The sequence below is a fragment of the Balaenoptera borealis genome (assembly GCF_965194805.1).
Source record: "Balaenoptera borealis genome assembly, chromosome: 2".
NCBI lineage: Eukaryota > Metazoa > Chordata > Mammalia > Artiodactyla > Balaenopteridae > Balaenoptera > Balaenoptera borealis.
The window spans coordinates 37119604-37137270 of record NC_138867.1 but is presented as its reverse complement, the minus strand read 5'-3'; the positions used below and the strand labels follow the sequence as shown (position 1 = coordinate 37137270).

Here is a 17667-nt window from a genome sequence, read left to right as displayed (position 1 = left end):
GTGCCTGCTCTCCTCATAGGTCAAGGCCAAGATCCGAGCAGTGACCTGTTCACTGTGTGTCAGTAAAGACCGTGCAGAGTCACACTTACACACAAGGAGGCTTCCAGTGCTCCTGAGGCTGGCCCCTACAGGACGAGGGGGTGGTGGGAAGCACTGAGGAGGGAGCGGTGGGGCCCTCAGTGGAGGGAGATGAACATTTCATCCAGTATCCAGACCCTGATACGAGAGCTCAGTGAACGGCATGATATTCTAAAGAAACAGATTCTAAAGAGTCATAGACCCCCTCTACCCCCGCTTAGAAAGGAAAAATTTTGATGAGAATAAACATTTTTTGTGGTGGGTTATGGAAAAAACGGAAGAGAAAATTTAGAGTAAATTCTCTTTCTTTTTATATTCTTCCCACCATTTAATCGTGAAGCTTTTCTATAGCCAAGACCATCAGGATGGGAATGACACAGAAAAAACTAAAATTGAAATTCTTATTTTTGAATTCTTATATTGTCTTCTATAACCTACAGCAGAATCAACAGTTTTGAAAGCCCTGACTTCAACTACAAAAGCTAAACAGTTACAAGAGAAAACTATATTTATCTACCTATTTATAAATTTATCATTTCAAAAACTTCTTTTAAAGCATTAAAAGCTATAGGCTGATACAGAGATATAGGACACATAATTTACAATATGAACCACAAAGTCTGCAAGAATCCCTTGATTTAAGAGAAAATGTTCCCACCAAGGTGAGAGGAGATGATAGTTCCTTTCTGGATTGGAAGGAGGAGATTATAGGGGAGAACAAGAGAGTTTTAAGGGCCAGTATTAGGCTCTGCTCCATGTTTCTATCCTCTGTAGACATTGAAACACTGGGGGTGTGTGTGTGTGTGTATGTATGAGAGAAAGAGAGAGAGAGAGAGGGAGGGAGGGAGAGAGAGGGTATGTGTCAGAAGTCTCTGGATATGTTCGAATCTCTGAAAGCTGATGGGTCTTGTGTCCCATTTTACATCTGAAATTGCAGGTGAAAAGATTATAGGGTTAAGTATGTTTCTCTCCTGGTCCCTTTTTAAAAAAAAATAAATTTATTTATTTAATTTAATTTATTTATTTTTGGCTGTGTTGGGTCTTCGTTGCTGCGCATGGGCTTTCTCTAGTTGCGGTGAGCAGGGGCTACTCTTTGTTGCGGTGAGCAGGCTTGTCACTGCAGTGGGTTTTCTCATTGCAGAGCACGGGCTCTAGGTGGGTGGGCTCAGTAGTTGTGGCACGAGGGCTCAGTAGTTGCGGCTTGTGGGCTCTAGAGCGCAGGCTCAGTAGTTGTGGCGCACGGGCTTAGTTGCTCCGTGGCATGTGGGATCTTCCCGGACCAGGGCTCGAACCCGTGTCCCCTGCATTGGCAGGTGGGTTCTTAACCTCTGCACTACCAGGGAAGCCCCTCTACTGGTCCCTTTTAAAAGATGAAGAAACTCTAAAAAGAGTGACAGGTAACATCACTAATGCCTTTGAATAGCATAGTTCTTTGTAGTGGGGGCTGTCCTGTGCATCCTAAGATTGTGGGGTGTTTCAAACAGCCCTGGTCTCTATTCACTAGGCGAGAGTAGCACTGCCCTCTACCCCAAGCTGTGACAATCAAAAATGTCTCCAGCCATTGTCAAATGTCGCCTGAGGGGCAACATCACCCCTGGGTAAGAGCCACTGTCCTTATAGTAAATTAGAGTCAGTTAGGTGGCTCTTTTCCATGCTACAGGGACCAGGGTATCACAAGCCAGGATGGAGAAAGGGCACTGAAAGGGATGGTGAAGCCAAAACACCAAACTCCCTTTGCTATCATTTTGTCCTGGGTTAGGTCTTTGTTCAGTCTTTGGATTTCTATCAGGATTTTTTAAACAAAATCCACATCTAAGTATGTGAAAAGGAGAATTATTCCAAACAACAGGATATAAAGAAGACAATGGGTGTGTTTAATGGCCTGAGGTTGGTCAGGTTGCAGCGAGCAAGCTAGTTTCATTTAATGGCTTATTAGTGGGCTGCTGAAAAACAGTGTCCTAGTCCTAAAACAAAATCTGCAGCTAGACCAGCAAGCAGCTTGAGCCCCAGACATACATAAGTGTCCCAGGCAGAAAATAATAAGTTGAAATTCATTTGGCAAAATATTAGCTAATGCAGTTGAAAAAAAAAACCACACCACAGATATTCTGATGGGAAAATACACCTAGTGAGTAATATTTCCAAAAAAGCCCGTGAGTGTGCACACAGGATGAATTCTGCAGTCTGACACCACAATAAGAAAGACTAAATAATTTTTAGATGTGGGAAGCCTAGAAAAAGCATTAGCTTCATATGCTCTGACCCTGAGACTCTGGGTAGTAAATATAGCCAGGTGAGGTCACTCCTGGAATTTATTTACTTTGGCTTATTCCAGGTGTGAATAGACGGAAATTATTTGGCAAGTGTTCAAGAGTGAGCCATGACAAAGGTGGGCGAGGAGGTGGATGAAGAAGATAGAAGGTGGAGGAGACAGAATATTACCAGGAGCTTCTCCTAAGCACCAAGAGTGAATACTATGCTGCATAAACACTTCGTCAGAGATTGATTTATGGTGGAACCATTTAAAGTGACTCATACTCTAGAATGTGGTGGTCATTAACAATGTGTAACCTGCAGTCGACCCACTCAGAAAGTAGCCTTGTCAAGACAGAGCTCTGTAGGAGATACGCTTATCTGCTTTTATTCATTTGGGGCACCAGAATTAATCATAATAGGTAAGGTTCTAAACATCCCCAGGCACTGTCTAATTCATTACCGGGAGGAGGTTCTTTAGACTGAGACTTTGAAGACAACACAATGATACCACACTATATATATTTTACTGACCTCAACAAAACACTAAGGATCTATATATTGCACAATATATGTACACATACATGTATCTATGTATCTATCATCTATCTATGTTTCTATCATCTATCTACCAACAATGTATTTTGATATCTGTTTACTAAGGAATTAGAAATAACTCATAACTAGCATGATCAAGAGAATAATTTGCATCCTTGTCTAATGTAGATCCTAGTCTCTGCGTCTCATGATGTGTCCCTCCTGAGCAGGATGTGCTGGGCTATCCGTTTCTCAATGAAGGCCTTTTGGATTAATCCTAGGAAAAGCACACTGAATATAGGCTGTGTTCTTTGGAGGTGAGCTGATAAATTTCCTTATAGCAGAGATTTTAATATGCTTTGGAGATACTGTTTTTTTATGGGAATACACCTGTTAATTTTCTTTCATAAAATTAAATTCATTACACATAACTTTTTTAAAATTATCCTTTTGGAAACAGGTATATTCTATATGTATTAAAAAGTCACTGACATAAACTAAAATAATTAAATTCTATTAACTTTGTCATTTTTACATCCTCAGAGAACCTCACAAAAAATTATGTGAATCACCTTGAAATGTCACCTCCATGTCAAATAGTCAAATAGGAGCCTAGAAAGATTAAATTACTTCCTGCTTTAATACTTTGGTTTGTCTTGATAAATGCCAACCTGTGCAGTTACCTACGATGGCTCCCCTCTCAGCTGGTTGGGAAGAGAGAGAGGAGTCCAACAGGGCCTCCTTAGAGCTACTCTCCTCCTCAGGTTCTGATTCCTGTCCTCATCCCTTTTCCTCTCCAACTTTCCCTTCAAACCTTCTTGCTCTGATCTGATTTCCCCAGCTTCTGTACTATCATCTAATCTAAAAATAACTAACATTCATTTAATGGTAAATATTAATATAGCCTAATTTCTAATCAATCTACAGAAAAAGATCCTTGGCTCTTCATTAAAAAAATTTGCTGTTGGTTCATTGTTTATTGTAACCTATGCCAATCAGGCCTGAAAGTCAACTACTAAAAGGTATTTTGTTTAATCTGCAAAGTGTTTTAGAAATTGGTTAATTGGGGGACAAAACATATTTAAATGAGAAGGAATGGAGGGATCTACCTACCAGCCAGTGAGCTGAAGTTCGGTAGTATTTCTGCTGGGCAAGGCTGCATGACTTGTTTAGTATTTGAAGATAGGCTGGCATGCTTTAGGTACCAAGGATACCTCTGATGAGAGCACAGGGAAGGTGATCCAAAGAATTGTTAAGGAAGTCAAAAGATCACCCCAGAATGTGGCTGGTAGAAGGTTCTAAAAAGAGGCTTCTTTGGTGGAATGGCAATTTTGCTTTATCATCAGCTAATTTGCTGATGTTGGTCTTACAGAGCTTTGTTTCTCAACTGAATTTTTGAAGTTATTTGTCTTACTTCAACCTGTTCCTAAAATGTTGTAATGTTTGGTCCACCAAGCCGTTTCATTCTGGTATGCCCTCAGAGGTATAATGAGCCCAAGACCCAGGAAATACTGACGTTCTACCACCTTATGATTCTTCTGTATTCAGAGACGGTCATCATACTGTGATTATAAAATGAAGCACAAGTCTGTATTGTTATGTGAAGATGAAAATGTGAGTTCTCCTGATCCTATAAGTGAAAGGAGTTTATCCATGTGATTATGCACTAGGCCTACTGCCACAGCCCTGTGTTTGTAATGTTAATGTACACTTTGAGCTTCCATAATCCAACCTTAAACATCCAAGTTATGAGAGAACAGGCATTTCCATGTAAGGGTTATGTGATTTAAACAATACACTTACTATTTTTATTAGTGACAGCGTTTCCTTCTATCTGAAGGGTTAAGGATGAGAGGTTGCTAGCATTTGGTGGTATTGTTGTTTTTTCCCTTTGACACTTGTGAAAAGAGATGGAATACACAATATAAATGGTTGGTGATGAGACTTTTGAATTCTGTATCAATATTGTCATCTCTTCTCCAATAAGATTAAAACTGAAGTAGGTGGTACAGTGTGATGGATGTAAAGTAGTTTAATAGAGATAAGGTGTAGACTTATTTCTTATTGGGGGCACTTAGGATAATTTCCTTTTCCATCTGAATGCCTGTTTAAATTGCCTTTTATACCTAAAATTTTCTTATAAATCTATAGTCATCTTAGCATTTTCAAACCAACAAACATACTCCTTAACTCTTTAATTCAGTGCTACATCTCAGGTTAGTTTTCTGAATCTGTAGCTATGGAAAACTATGATACATTAATAAAACTACAGCAGTTTGAGAAGAAAAATATCTTTCCAACTTTTTCCAAGACAAAGCAGTACAATTTCATAACTGCAAGGGACCCTAGAAGTATTGAATCCAACATCTTCATTTTAATAGAAGGAATAAGACCTATGGGAATAGAAAAATTTGTCTGTCACACAACTTGCTGGCCCTAAAACCTGTGTTTCTTTGTTCTGGGTGCAAAGTTGGTCTCCCTGTGTCGTGGTTCTGGCCTGTGAAAGAATACTCTCATATCACATATCACTTCCAGGTGTACTGATAGCTAAGGAAGGAGCCTCTGCAGAGGCAGAACAGCTTAGTGGGTAAAGTTTGAGTACTAGACTGAGAGGATTCTGGCTTGCAGAATCCTGGCTCTACTGGCTGCTATTTTAGGCAAGTTACTTAACTTCTCTGACCTCAGTTTCCTTATCCATAAAATGGAGTTTATAATCTTGCTAAATCTACAGGTCATTGTAAAGGTCAAACGAGGCTCTGACACATATTATGAACTCAATATGTTTCGGAATAAATATCCTAACTCTGGTTTTGACAACCATGAGTGGAGTTCAGTAATTTTAACATTGAGAGCTTTATCTCTTTATCTTCAGACCACAGAATTCAATAAGCAGAGGGTAAGAAAGATCCAAGTCAATTATGACTAACAGACTGGTCTCAGTGTTTTGATTTGCCAAACCCAGCTAGCCTGTATAAATTGGAAACCTGAGTCTTTTCCCAGAGATTCAGATCATTTTCACCACCACAATTCCAGGCAGCAGAGCATCTGTCTCAACTTGTGACATCTCCAGGGATAGAGACTTGAGAGCCCTCTAGTGAGTCCATTTTGGGGGGTTTAATCCCCATCTTCTCAGTTTACCTCCCTAAGAAGACAGCAAGAAGAGAAGAAAGTCAAATTTGAATTTACTGAATGTTCGTAGTAATATGTAAAAGATATCTTAAGTGTGTGATTTGGGTTTCCCCACATTTGAGTGTGAGTATTTTATTTAGGAAGTGATCTCAGAGGGCATCAGTAGGGGAGCAGAAAACAAGACAGAAAAGTGAAGAAGATGCATTATCAAGCAGGCTATTGCTGTGAACAACTGGGGCTCAACCTCTCTGTGGAATTAGATGTAAAACACACCAAGATTTATTGCACCTGAAATGTGAAGAAGCTAGGATATGTACCCTTCAACTTCAGGCATCCCTGATTGAGAGCTGTTTCTGGGTGATGTAATTCCCTGACACTTCCAGCCTGTGCCATACATGGGCTGAGAGAAAGCCACGTGGCAGGATATTGCAGTAGAATGCTGCGGCATAAACTTGATGAATGAGTGAGTATGAACAGAATCTGGGTGATGTCGCTGTAGTATGTCTTATGATAAAACCATTAACCACTGGAAAGCATCTGGCCACAGAATGTGATTCTTGAAACTGAAGAATCTGATACATTTATCTAATGAAGTGTCTTTGAAGAAATAAAAATAGACCATATTACATCCTTCTTAGGAAAAGCAGGGGAAGGTGGACAAGAGGTGTCCTTTTGCACCTGAGGATGCATATACCTAAGCCCACATCATTTTGACCCCATCTTCATTCCTCATTTCACTAATACTTTTTGGAAATATGGCTTATTAGAAATCATTCTGCAGTCATGCTCATAGATTATGTATTTTGCACCTCTTTCCTTCCCATATATCATTATAACAAATTTTGTCATGTTATTACAAACCTTTTGTTAATTAGCATTTGGGTGATATTTTTTGAGGGACCCATGTACTATGAAATTGTTATATGGGGAGGGGAGCATGCATTTATAGATTAGGTATCATGCTTAATACTTTGGGATAATTTCCTAAGTAATAATAATAATACAGAATAATAATGATTAAAAAAAAAAGAAATCATTCTAAAACACAACAGTAGGCCGTTATCTCTGCAGTTTCCATATTCCACTAGGCACATAGTGACAAGATGTTTATCAAGTTGGTGGAAACATCAACAGCCCAAGACTTGGCTCTTCATTAAGCATTGTATTCTGCAAAAATTCAGTTGATTACTAATTACAAATTGACAGAAGGATAACATAGATAATACTGAAAGAATAACAATATAAGGAAAGTTAGCATGAGTCTAACTCAAAATTCAGAATAAGTTCAAGCTGTTGCTCTGGCATATGTCTTCATTTGGGACCAGAGTGAAGGGTGGGAAATTTCAAAATTACCCAACATATTTTCTTTTTGTACTTGGAAAGATGTCTAGGGTTTTTCTATTCTTTTTCAATTTATGAAATGAGCCCAATTACTTGTGTTCCTGGGATGCATTCACACAACTAAGAATTAAAGCACCATCTTGGGTCCTTCTCTTTCTCTACACAGGCTCACTAACCTGCTATTTAGGAAAGACACTGATAGCATATATTGAATTTACTTGCATGTCATGACTTGCTCTAACAGCAATGCGATGTTATCTTTATCTTTTTCAGTCCAAGTTTTAAACAAACCCTGTTAACGAAGTCTTATCAATAATTTTGATGAGACAGAGTATCCATAACCTACTCTGCAGAGGCAGCCTTTGGATAAGAGTTGTACATTAGGACAGCAGCTAAATGATTGTTGTAGGATCCACAGCTATAGAGGTAAATTAATTTATATTTTGGTATGCCCTGTGATGATGTAGTAAAAATGGTAAACCCAAACTATTTAAAATTATGTCTAAGAAGGCAGAACATTTGCTCCCATTGGGCATTAGGTGGAAAATCAGGCATCAAGTTGAGTTTGCTCAACACTATGCTTTGGTTGACTGTTTACAGATCAACCACCAGCAAAGCGGAATAGGGACATTGGATTTTGGGGGGTTGCTTTTAATGATTGCAATTAGTTAATGGATTGTTAGTGGACCGGCAATTAAATATCAGATTAATGACTAAACAATCAACTGGGAAATGGTTACATCCTTTATTTTAATTTTTTAAAATGGAAGCATTATAAAACAAGTTGGCAAACTGTGGCCCATGGACCAAATCCAACCCACCACTGTTTTTCTAAGTAAAGTTTTATTGAAACTCTAGCCATGCTCCTTTACATATTGTTTAGGGCTGTTGTTGCATTCTGTGACAGAATTGAGCAGTTGTGACAGAGACCAATGACCCCCAAAGCCTAAAATACTTACTATTTGAGAAGAAGTTTACTCACCTCTGCTACAGAGATGTGACAATTATTTTGTACAACATATGCCTGTAGACTGCTACCTAAAGAGACCAAGGATGTGGGTTTCATTGCTATGTGCACATGTTAATATTACCTTATCATGCTGACTCTAATTTGCCCTCTTTCTACTCAGCTCATGACAGAGGGAGGATACTATTTCTCCTAAGACAAACAGACAAACAATCAAATAGAAAAAGGTCTTCTGATGAATCCCAGTCCCTTCTGATGTACGTCAGGGAATATTAACTTTGTTCTGTCAAGAACAGTCTTCCATTCTATGTTGAGCAAATTGTTTCTCTAATATACTGGTTCTCAAACTCCAGTGTATATCAGAATTATCCAGAGAGCTTTTTAGAATGAAGATTGCTGGGCTTAATCCCTCCTTTCCTCCTAGTTGCTGATGCGGTGGATCTAGGGTGGGTCTTAAGAACCTGCATTTCTAAAAAGTTTCCCAAGTGATGCTGATGCTGCTGGTCTAGAGATCACTTTAAGATCCACTGCTGGAATACACTGAGGCTGATTAATTTCTGTCCCTCTCCTGTATAGGCACTTTGCCTTAAAGCTGAAACAACCATTACCCGCTCACGGTTTAGCGGAGAATGGTAATCAACAAAGAACAAGCAACAATCTCCTTAAAGGTGACTATTTCACACTACTGCGGTACACCAATTAAAGCAAAAACAAAGAACAAGAACAGGTGAGACTAACCAGTCTTAGTTATCAAGCTACTATAAGGGAGCAGAGACAGATATAAAAGACAGATAATGTAGAAAGTTTTTGTTCTGTGGGCGTGTAGCAATTGACAGCAGAAGGTAGGAGTGTTTGTGAGGATAGGAGAGAAGAGATGAGACATTATAAGGTGTTAAGATGTCAAAATGTTCTCAGTATTTTTAAGTACATGATTCATTAGGTAGTGAATCACAGAATTTACATTGTGAGAGATCATCTAATACTATCTTTTTCCCCACATACGAAGATGTATGTGTGTGTATTTACATAAATATTTATTCCATAAAACTTTAATGTTAAAACTGCTCACTTGGCCTCATATTCATAAATTCACAAGATCCTCTTATGGTCAAAGATTTCTTTTGCAACTAGAAAAACAAGAAACAAATTACATTTAGCACCTAATATCATATAACAAACCACTAATAAGCCAAGAAAAATGCTAAGTCCTCTTGATTCTTGGTGAATAAGGCAGACATTAATGGAAATAAATAAGCAATAGAGGTTTATTTTTCTTGGATACTTTGTAATTTAAGTTGCTTTGCCTTTTCTTGAGGATAAAAAAAGTAGAGGGAGAAATTTAATCTCAAAAGATTAAATTTGAACTGGGCAGTGGTGAACAAATATAATTCATACCCTACCCTCTCAACAATCATCAGTAAACACGATTCAAGTGGCTTCCTATAAGAAAAAGTTCTAAAAAGTTAGAACTGGGAAAATTTAAACCTGATGTTTCTCATTTCCTTCCAACTTCTCCTGTGTCTGTTGCAACACTTGACTTTTCCTCTGCATCTGCGCCGGTGGGTTTCTGGATTGCTGGCACTGTGGTGTCTCTGGCTATTGCTCCTGAGAAGAAGAGGCCCAAGCTGGGCCTGCCTGAGCTCCCCCTGCCCTTTCCTCTAGTCCCTGCATGCTCCCTCTCTGCACTTCCTGCTGTCAAAGTTATCATTGTCTCCAGTCGCACAAGCCCAGAAGCTCAGAGAGAACCCTGCCGACTCCTGCTTCCCTCTCAAATCTAGCCTGTTCCCAGTCTTCTCCATTCCTCTTTTTTTTTTTTAATATCTTTATTGGAGTATAATTGCTTTACAATGGTGTGTTAGTTTCTGCTTTATAACAAAGTGAATCAGTTATACATATACATATGTTCCCATATCTCTTCCCTCTTGCATCTCTCTCCCTCCCACCCTCCATTCCTCTTTTATAATGTCTTTCACACCTGTCCCCTTGTCCCCTTGTCTCTCTCATTCTCTCCCTCACTTCCACTTCCACCCACCCGCTCTAAACCCCCCTCAGGGCATAGTGGTTAAGAGCATGGGTTTCAAGCTAGGGCACCTAGACTTTGCTCCCAGCCCCCATGCCTCTGAGCTCGCAACTTCTGATGTTAAAGTGTCTGAACCTCAGTGCCATCATTTTATTTTAAAAGTGGGCATAATAATATTTGCTCATTCAGTTGTTATGAGGATAAAATAACATACAATGTGTAGCATGGTGTATGGCACACAGTAAGTACGTGTCCCCAAATAGAGTGACTATAAAAGTTATCATTCAGGAGGTGAACTTATTGTGTAGCTTCAATTTTCTTTTGCACCTTATATACAAGTACTTACTTTCTTATCTAATCTTGTATTCCAAATTTTCTTTTACTTTCTTATATAAAATTTTTATTGCCTTTTATGAAGGATTCATCTTCCACCCTGGAGGAGAGGACCCTGTAGAGAGAGAAAAACAAGAATTCACTGTGTAGGGATAGTGGTGAAAATGTCTGCCTTTGTGCAAATGTCAGAAAAATCAAAGAAGTCTCTCCCCTCCTTCTACCAGCAGTATTCATATATTATGTTGAAGTTTTTAGGGTGCTTTCATATTTGCCATTTCTCTTGAACTCTACTGTTATGGATCAGATTGTGTCACTCCCAAATTCTTGTGTTGAAGTCCTAAACCCCAGTACCTCGGAATGTGATCTTATTTGGAAAAAGTCATTGCAGATATAATTAGATTTTGATGAGGTTATACTGGAGTAGCTCCTATTCCAATATGGCTGGTATCATTATGAGAGGGGGAAATTTGGACCCAGATGCACACACAGGGAGAACATCATGTGAACATGAAGGCAGAAATCAAGGAACGCCAAAGATAGCCAGCAAATCACCAGATGCTAGGAGAGAGGCATGGAGGAAATTCTCCTTCGCACTGTCAGAGAGAGCATGGCCCTGTTGACACCTTAATATCAGACTTCTAGCCTGCAGAATTATGAGATGATAAATTCCTATTGTTTACGCCACTAAGTTTGTGGTAGTTTGTTATGGCAGCTAGCAAACCAATATGCTTAAAAAGATGCTATGAGACAGAGCAGGTGGTGACTATAAAACAGACTAGGGTGTGAAGGAACTACTTCAACAGTGGTAGCTGGGGAGGGACCAGGAAGGCAGGGAGTTGCTGCCTGGTAGAAGTCAGGGGACCCAGGCTGGGTCCTCAGGCAATGCCTCTGTTTCCCTCCCTGCTCAGGCTTGGCAAGGAGAGGAACAGGAAGTTAGATCAGAAGATGAGGCCCGAGCTAGCCTCTGGGAAGCCCCAAAGTGCAGGTAGCCATTTCCCCATTGCTGAAGGTTCATCTTCCCGAGAGTGGAGTCCTCCAGGACCATTAAAGGGCAGAGGGCATTATGCTCCCAGCCCAACCAACTCTGAATGGTTTTTAGTTTGTAGAATTTTCCATCTAACACAGTTTCCCAGTGCATTGAACTCTCATAGTCAATCAACATCACCCCTGCTCTATCTAACCCGCAGGCCAGAACAAATTATAATTACACTTTTAAAGGCAAGAAGGGTAAGCTAACTCACAACCTCATGCCAAGAGGTATAGAACATGTGCCAGTGCCAGCTGTTTTCTACATCTGAGTTTTCCCCCTTTAATTGTGAATTTATGACTGTTTAATGAATAACTGAATCAGCTGGAAGTCTGATATCACGATAAGTGGGATTTTATTTTAATCAGAAAATAAATCCCTTTCAAATTTATCAGCTGAAAAGCATCCAGATCTACCCGCTCGGGAGCTAATTTTGGTATATTCATGGTGATGAGAATGGCAGCCCAGAGTGGCTCAGGAAACAGATCATCCTCTAGGCAACATGAAGCATGCTGGTGGATTCTATCTCAATACACTTTGTCAGATTGAACTACGCTCACTGGAAGGGAGCACCTAGCAACATGTCTGCTATGAATAGTGCAGAATTATTTTTTCTTGTTTTCTGTGGGTTTCTTCCTTCTGTTTTTGAATTTTAAAAACTTTTGTAATAAAAAAGTGCTACCATTCCCCCTTTATAAGGTTCAGTCAGGCCTAGACAAACATCAGTGCAATCTTAAAACCCATTGAATTGAAATCTAATTGGCCTCTCTGTAATAAACTTGACAGATAAAAAGACCACATACCTATTTAAATTTGAATTTCAGTTAAACAATGAATAATTTTTTACTATAAGTGTCACCCAAATATTGCATGGGATATACTTCTAGTAAAAAAATTTCCATTATTTATTTGAAATTCGAATTTAACTGGATGTCCTATATTTTTATTTGCTAAATCTGGCAACCCTACTCTGTCAGAGATGGAGGATTTTCTATCCCAGTTTCTATGTTCCCTTAATCAAATAAGAAGATGTTACTGGGTTCTTTTTTTCCTTAGCAAAGAAGAACTTTGAGTGTGCCCTAGAACAGTTTGTTAAAACATGTTCTCCCTGATCACTCAGTTAAAAGGTTAAAATGCCAACTCATGAGTCTCACTTAAGTCGTGTTTAATAATCGGATTCTCAAGCTCCACAGGAGAGCCTTAAACACGGTAAAGAAATGACCCCTAGGATGTGGACCTCAGTTAAAACCTGATGTGAGTGTCCTTTCTTACTGTAGAATGTATCACTCTGAGGAAGCATTGAAATTTGATAGCACTAGAGACTACTGAATTTTTATCATAGTCTCAGTTATTGAAAATAACACTATTTATTTCTGATGCCTTCCTAGAAATTGCCAAAATATATACCTGTATTTAATTAAACTGGTTTAAGAAAACAAAGGTATAGTTTTTATTCATCAAAACAATTTGCCCACACTCTTGTTACTGTGCTCATCTCCAGGCCTCCAGGCCCAGGCCTAGGGACAAATACAAACTATCATTCTAGGTATGCATTGCACCTATGCATTTCTAGGTCTCAAAAATATATCACAGGTGGAAACGCTGCTTGGAATAATCCAGAATCCAGAAAGCTTTGCTACAGTTTAACAAAATTTATTATATTGACATTAAGTGATATACAATGTAATTTTAAATACCACTCTAGATAGTAAGTTATTTTCTTGTGCAAGATATTGAACTCACTCAGTTTACTTTCTCATCTAGAAGATAATAATAGTAATAGTAGTACTTCAGGGTTTGGGGGGAATTAACCTAAAGATATGTGTAAGTAATTAGCACTGCTGCTTGGCATATGTACATAGCACAGTGCTCAATGAATACTAGTTGCCACTATTATTACTATTAAAAGTATTATTTCATTTATAAAATCATAAAACTTGCAAAAGACATATAGTTGGAGAAGGCTTTTCCATAGCAGTTCTTTCCTAATTTTGCATTCTGGGGCTACTATGGAAGGACACCACTTTAAAACCCAAGCACAGTGCTATGGATGTGATGCAAAGATGTAGCCTAAATCCTTCCTTCTTTCCCCTACCATCTATTGTTGGGAATTTTGACTCTTTACTGAAAGTATTACATGATGGCTCCATTGTTTTTTCCATGTTACCAGAGGGGCCCCTTTGATACAGTAAACACAAGAAATGCAACCAGTTAGCAATTTAATTAAAAAAAAATCTATATTCAGACCAGTGTGGCTGAAGAACAGTGAATAAGAGAGAGAATAGCAGGATTTGAGACTGACTAAAAAGCTGGAGATTGGTTTGAAATTCTCACATTTTAATTAATTAATTTTATTCTGAATGTGCTGGGGAGCCATTGGAGGGGTGTAAGTAAAGGAAAGACATGATTACCATTACAACAAAAGGAATAAAATACCTAGGAATAAACCTACCTAAGGAGACAAAAGACCGGTATGCAGAAAACTATAAGACACTGATGAAAGAAATTAAAGATGATACAAACAGATGGAGAGATATACCATGTTCTTGGATTGGAAGAATCAACATTGTGAAAATGACTATACCACCCAAAGCAACCTACAGATTCCATGCAATCCCTATCAAACTACCAATGGCATTTTTCACAGAATTAGAATAAAAAACTTCACAGTTTGTATGGAAACACAAAAGACCCTGAATAGCCAAAGCAATCTTGAGAAAGAAAAAAGGAGCTGGAGGAATCAGGCTCGCTGACTTCAGACTATACTACAAAGCTACAGTAATCAAGAGAGTATGGTACTGGCACAAAAACAGAAATATAGATCAATGCAACAGGATAGAAAGCCCAGAGGTAAACCCATGCACATATGGTCACCTTATCTTTGATAAAGGAGGCAAGAATATACAATGGAGAAAAGACAGCCTCTTCAATAAGTGGTGCTGGGAAAACTGGACAGCTACGTGTAAAAGAATGAAATTAGAACACTCCCTAACACCAATAAACTCAAAACTCAAAAATAAACTCAAAATGGATTAAAGACATAAATGTAAGGCCAGACACTATCAAACTCTTAGAGGAAAACATAGGAAAAACACTCTTTGACATAAACCACAGCAACATGTTTTTTGACCCACCTCCTAGAGTAATGGAAATAAAAACAAAAATAAACAAATGGGACCTAATGAAACTTAAAAGCTTTTGCACAGCAAAGGAAACCATAAACAAGACCAAAAGACAACCCTCAGAATGGGAGAAAATATTTGCAAATGAAGCAACTGACAAAGGATTCATCTCCAAAATTTACAAGCAGCTCATGCAGCTCAATATCAAAAAAACAAACAACCCAATCCAAAAATGGGAAGAAGACCTAAATAGACATTTCTCCAAAGAAGATATACAGATTGTCAACATACACATGAAAGAATGCTCAACATCATTAATCATTAGAGAAATGCAAATCAAAACTATAATGAGATATCATCTCACACCAGTCAGAATGGCCATCATCAAAAAATCTACAAACAATAAATGCTAGAGAGGGTGTGGAGAAAAGGGAACCCTCTTGCACTGTTGGTGGGAATGTAAATTGATACAGCCACTATGGAGAACAGTATGGAGGTTCCTTTAAAAACTAAAAATAGAACTACCATACGACTCAGCAATCCCACTACTGGGCATATACCCTGAGAAAACCATAATTCAAAAAGAGTCATGTACCACAATGTTCATTGCAGCTCTATTTACTATAGCCAGGACATGGAAGCAACCTAAGTGTCCATCGACAGATGAATGGATAAAGAAGATGTGGCACATATATACAATGGAATATTACTCAGCCATAAAAAGAAACGAAATTGAGTTATTTGTAGTGAGGTGGATGGACCTATAGTCTATCATACAGAGTGAAATAAGTCAGAAAGGGAAAAACAAATACCATATGCTAACACATATATATGGAATCAAAAAAAAAAAACAAAAAATGGTCATGAAGAACCTAGGGGCAGGATGGGAATAAAGATACAGACCTACTAGAGAATGGACTTGAGGACACGGGGAGGGGGAAGGGTAAGCTGGGACAAAGTGGGAGAGTGCCATGGACATATATACACTACCAAACATAAAATAGATAGCTAGTGGGAAGCAGCTGCCATAGCACAGGGAGATCAGCTCGGTGCTTTGTGACCACCCAGAGGGGTGGGATAGGAGGGTGGGAGGGAGGGAGACGCAAGAGGGAAGAGATATGGGGACATATGTATATGTATAACTGATTCACTCTGTTATAAAGCAGAAACTAACACACCATTGTAAAGCAATTATACTCCAGTAAAGGTGTTAAAAAAAAAACAACAAAAACAACAAGACCAAAAATGGGCAGAAGACTTAAATAGACCTTTCTCCAAGGAAGATATACAGATTGCCAACATACACATGAAAGAATGCTCAACATCAGTAATCATTAGAGAAATGCAAATCAAAACTACAATGAGGTATCATCTCACACCAGTCAGAATGGCCATCATCAAAAAATCTACAAATAATAAATGCTGGAGAGGGTGTGGAGAAAAGGGAACCCTCTTGCACTGCTGGTGGGAATGTAAATTGATACAGCCACTATGGAGAACAGTATGGAGGTTCCTCAAAAAACTAAAAATAGAACTACCATATGACCCAGCAACCCCACTACTGGGCATATACCCTGAGAAAACAATAATTCAAGAAGAGTCATGTACCACAATGTCAGCTCTATTTACAATAGCCAGGACATGGAAGCAACCTAAGTGTCCATCGACAGATGAATGGATAAAGAAGATGTGGCACATATATACAATGGAATAATACTCAGCCATAAAAAGAAACGAAATTGAGTTATTTGTAGTGAGGTGGATGGACCTAGAGTCTGTCATACAGAGTGAAGTAAGTCAGAAAGGGAAACACAAATACTGTATGCTAACATATATATATGGGATCTATCAAAAAAAAAATGGTTCTGAAGAACCTAGGGTCAGGACAGGAATAAAGACACAGACGTAGAGAATGGGCTTGAGGACACGGGGAGGGGGAAGGGTAAGCTGGGACGAAGTGATAGAGTAGCACTGACATATATACACTACCAAATGTAAAATAGCTAGCCAGTGGGAAGCAGCCGCATAGCACAGGGAGACCAGCTCCGTGCTTTGTGACCACCTAGAGGGGTGGGATAGGGAGGGTGGGAGGGAGATGCAAGAGGGAGGATATATGTATATGTATAGCTGATTTACTTTGTTATAAAGCAGAAACTAACACACCATTGTAAAGCAATTATACTCCAATAAAGATGTTAACAAAAAAAAGAAAAAAAAGGAAAGACATGAGCAGATTTGCTTTTTGAAAAGATCATTCTGGCTCCCTTAATTCCCTCAGGCAATAAATAATCTCTCCTTCTTCTACTTCTATGGTTTATGGTTCTTTGTTTTGTTTTCTGTGTATACGTTCTTCTATGTTTATGGTTCTTTGTTTTGTTTCCTGTGTATATCTTCCTTGATTAAATGTAAACTTACAGAAGATGGGAAATTACCTTATTTTATCTTTATAACCCCTATATTTCAAGGTGCTTTGCAAATAATAGTTAGTCAACAATCAGTTTTTAAGTGTGAATTAGTGCACAGATAGGAACAAAGAAAGCAACATAACCACCCCGAATCTTCAAGATAGGATAAGTGACAAAAACCCAGGTGTTGACACTTCTCCTCCAAGGATGGCAGTTTTCGCACGGTGTGTGGCTCACTCGGCACTGCATTAAACTAGAGCAGTTTCACCACAGGGTATTTTGATCAACCCAAAGTAAAAGCATTTATTATCTCAGTCACTGTTTTGTTTGGGGGTCATCAAAAAGAAATGACACAAATTGTGAAGGTGTTATTTCTCGGATACATGCTATATGAAAAGGAGATTCTTTTATCTGTACAGGATGCACACGCTGTTTACCATGGCCAACTGTCATAG

General features: G+C 38.7%; 1 protein-coding gene across 3 annotated transcripts in view; it reads right to left on the bottom strand.

The window, feature by feature from the left end:
- Nucleotides 1-1070: 1070 nt before the first annotated feature.
- FBXO4 (F-box protein 4) overlaps nt 1071-17667 on the bottom strand; it is a 354502-nt gene continuing 337905 nt past the window's right edge. For 2 of the 3 annotated variants that reach the window (XM_082382438.1, XM_082382435.1), the window contains one exon: nt 1071-10773. Coding sequence is in view for 2 of the 3 variants with exons in the window: in XM_082382435.1 (XP_082238561.1) it covers nt 10713-10773 (61 nt within the window). In the remaining variant the exon portion in view is untranslated. The remainder of the gene's footprint in view (nt 10774-17667) is intronic. The other variant, XM_082382436.1, reaches the window with a different exon arrangement.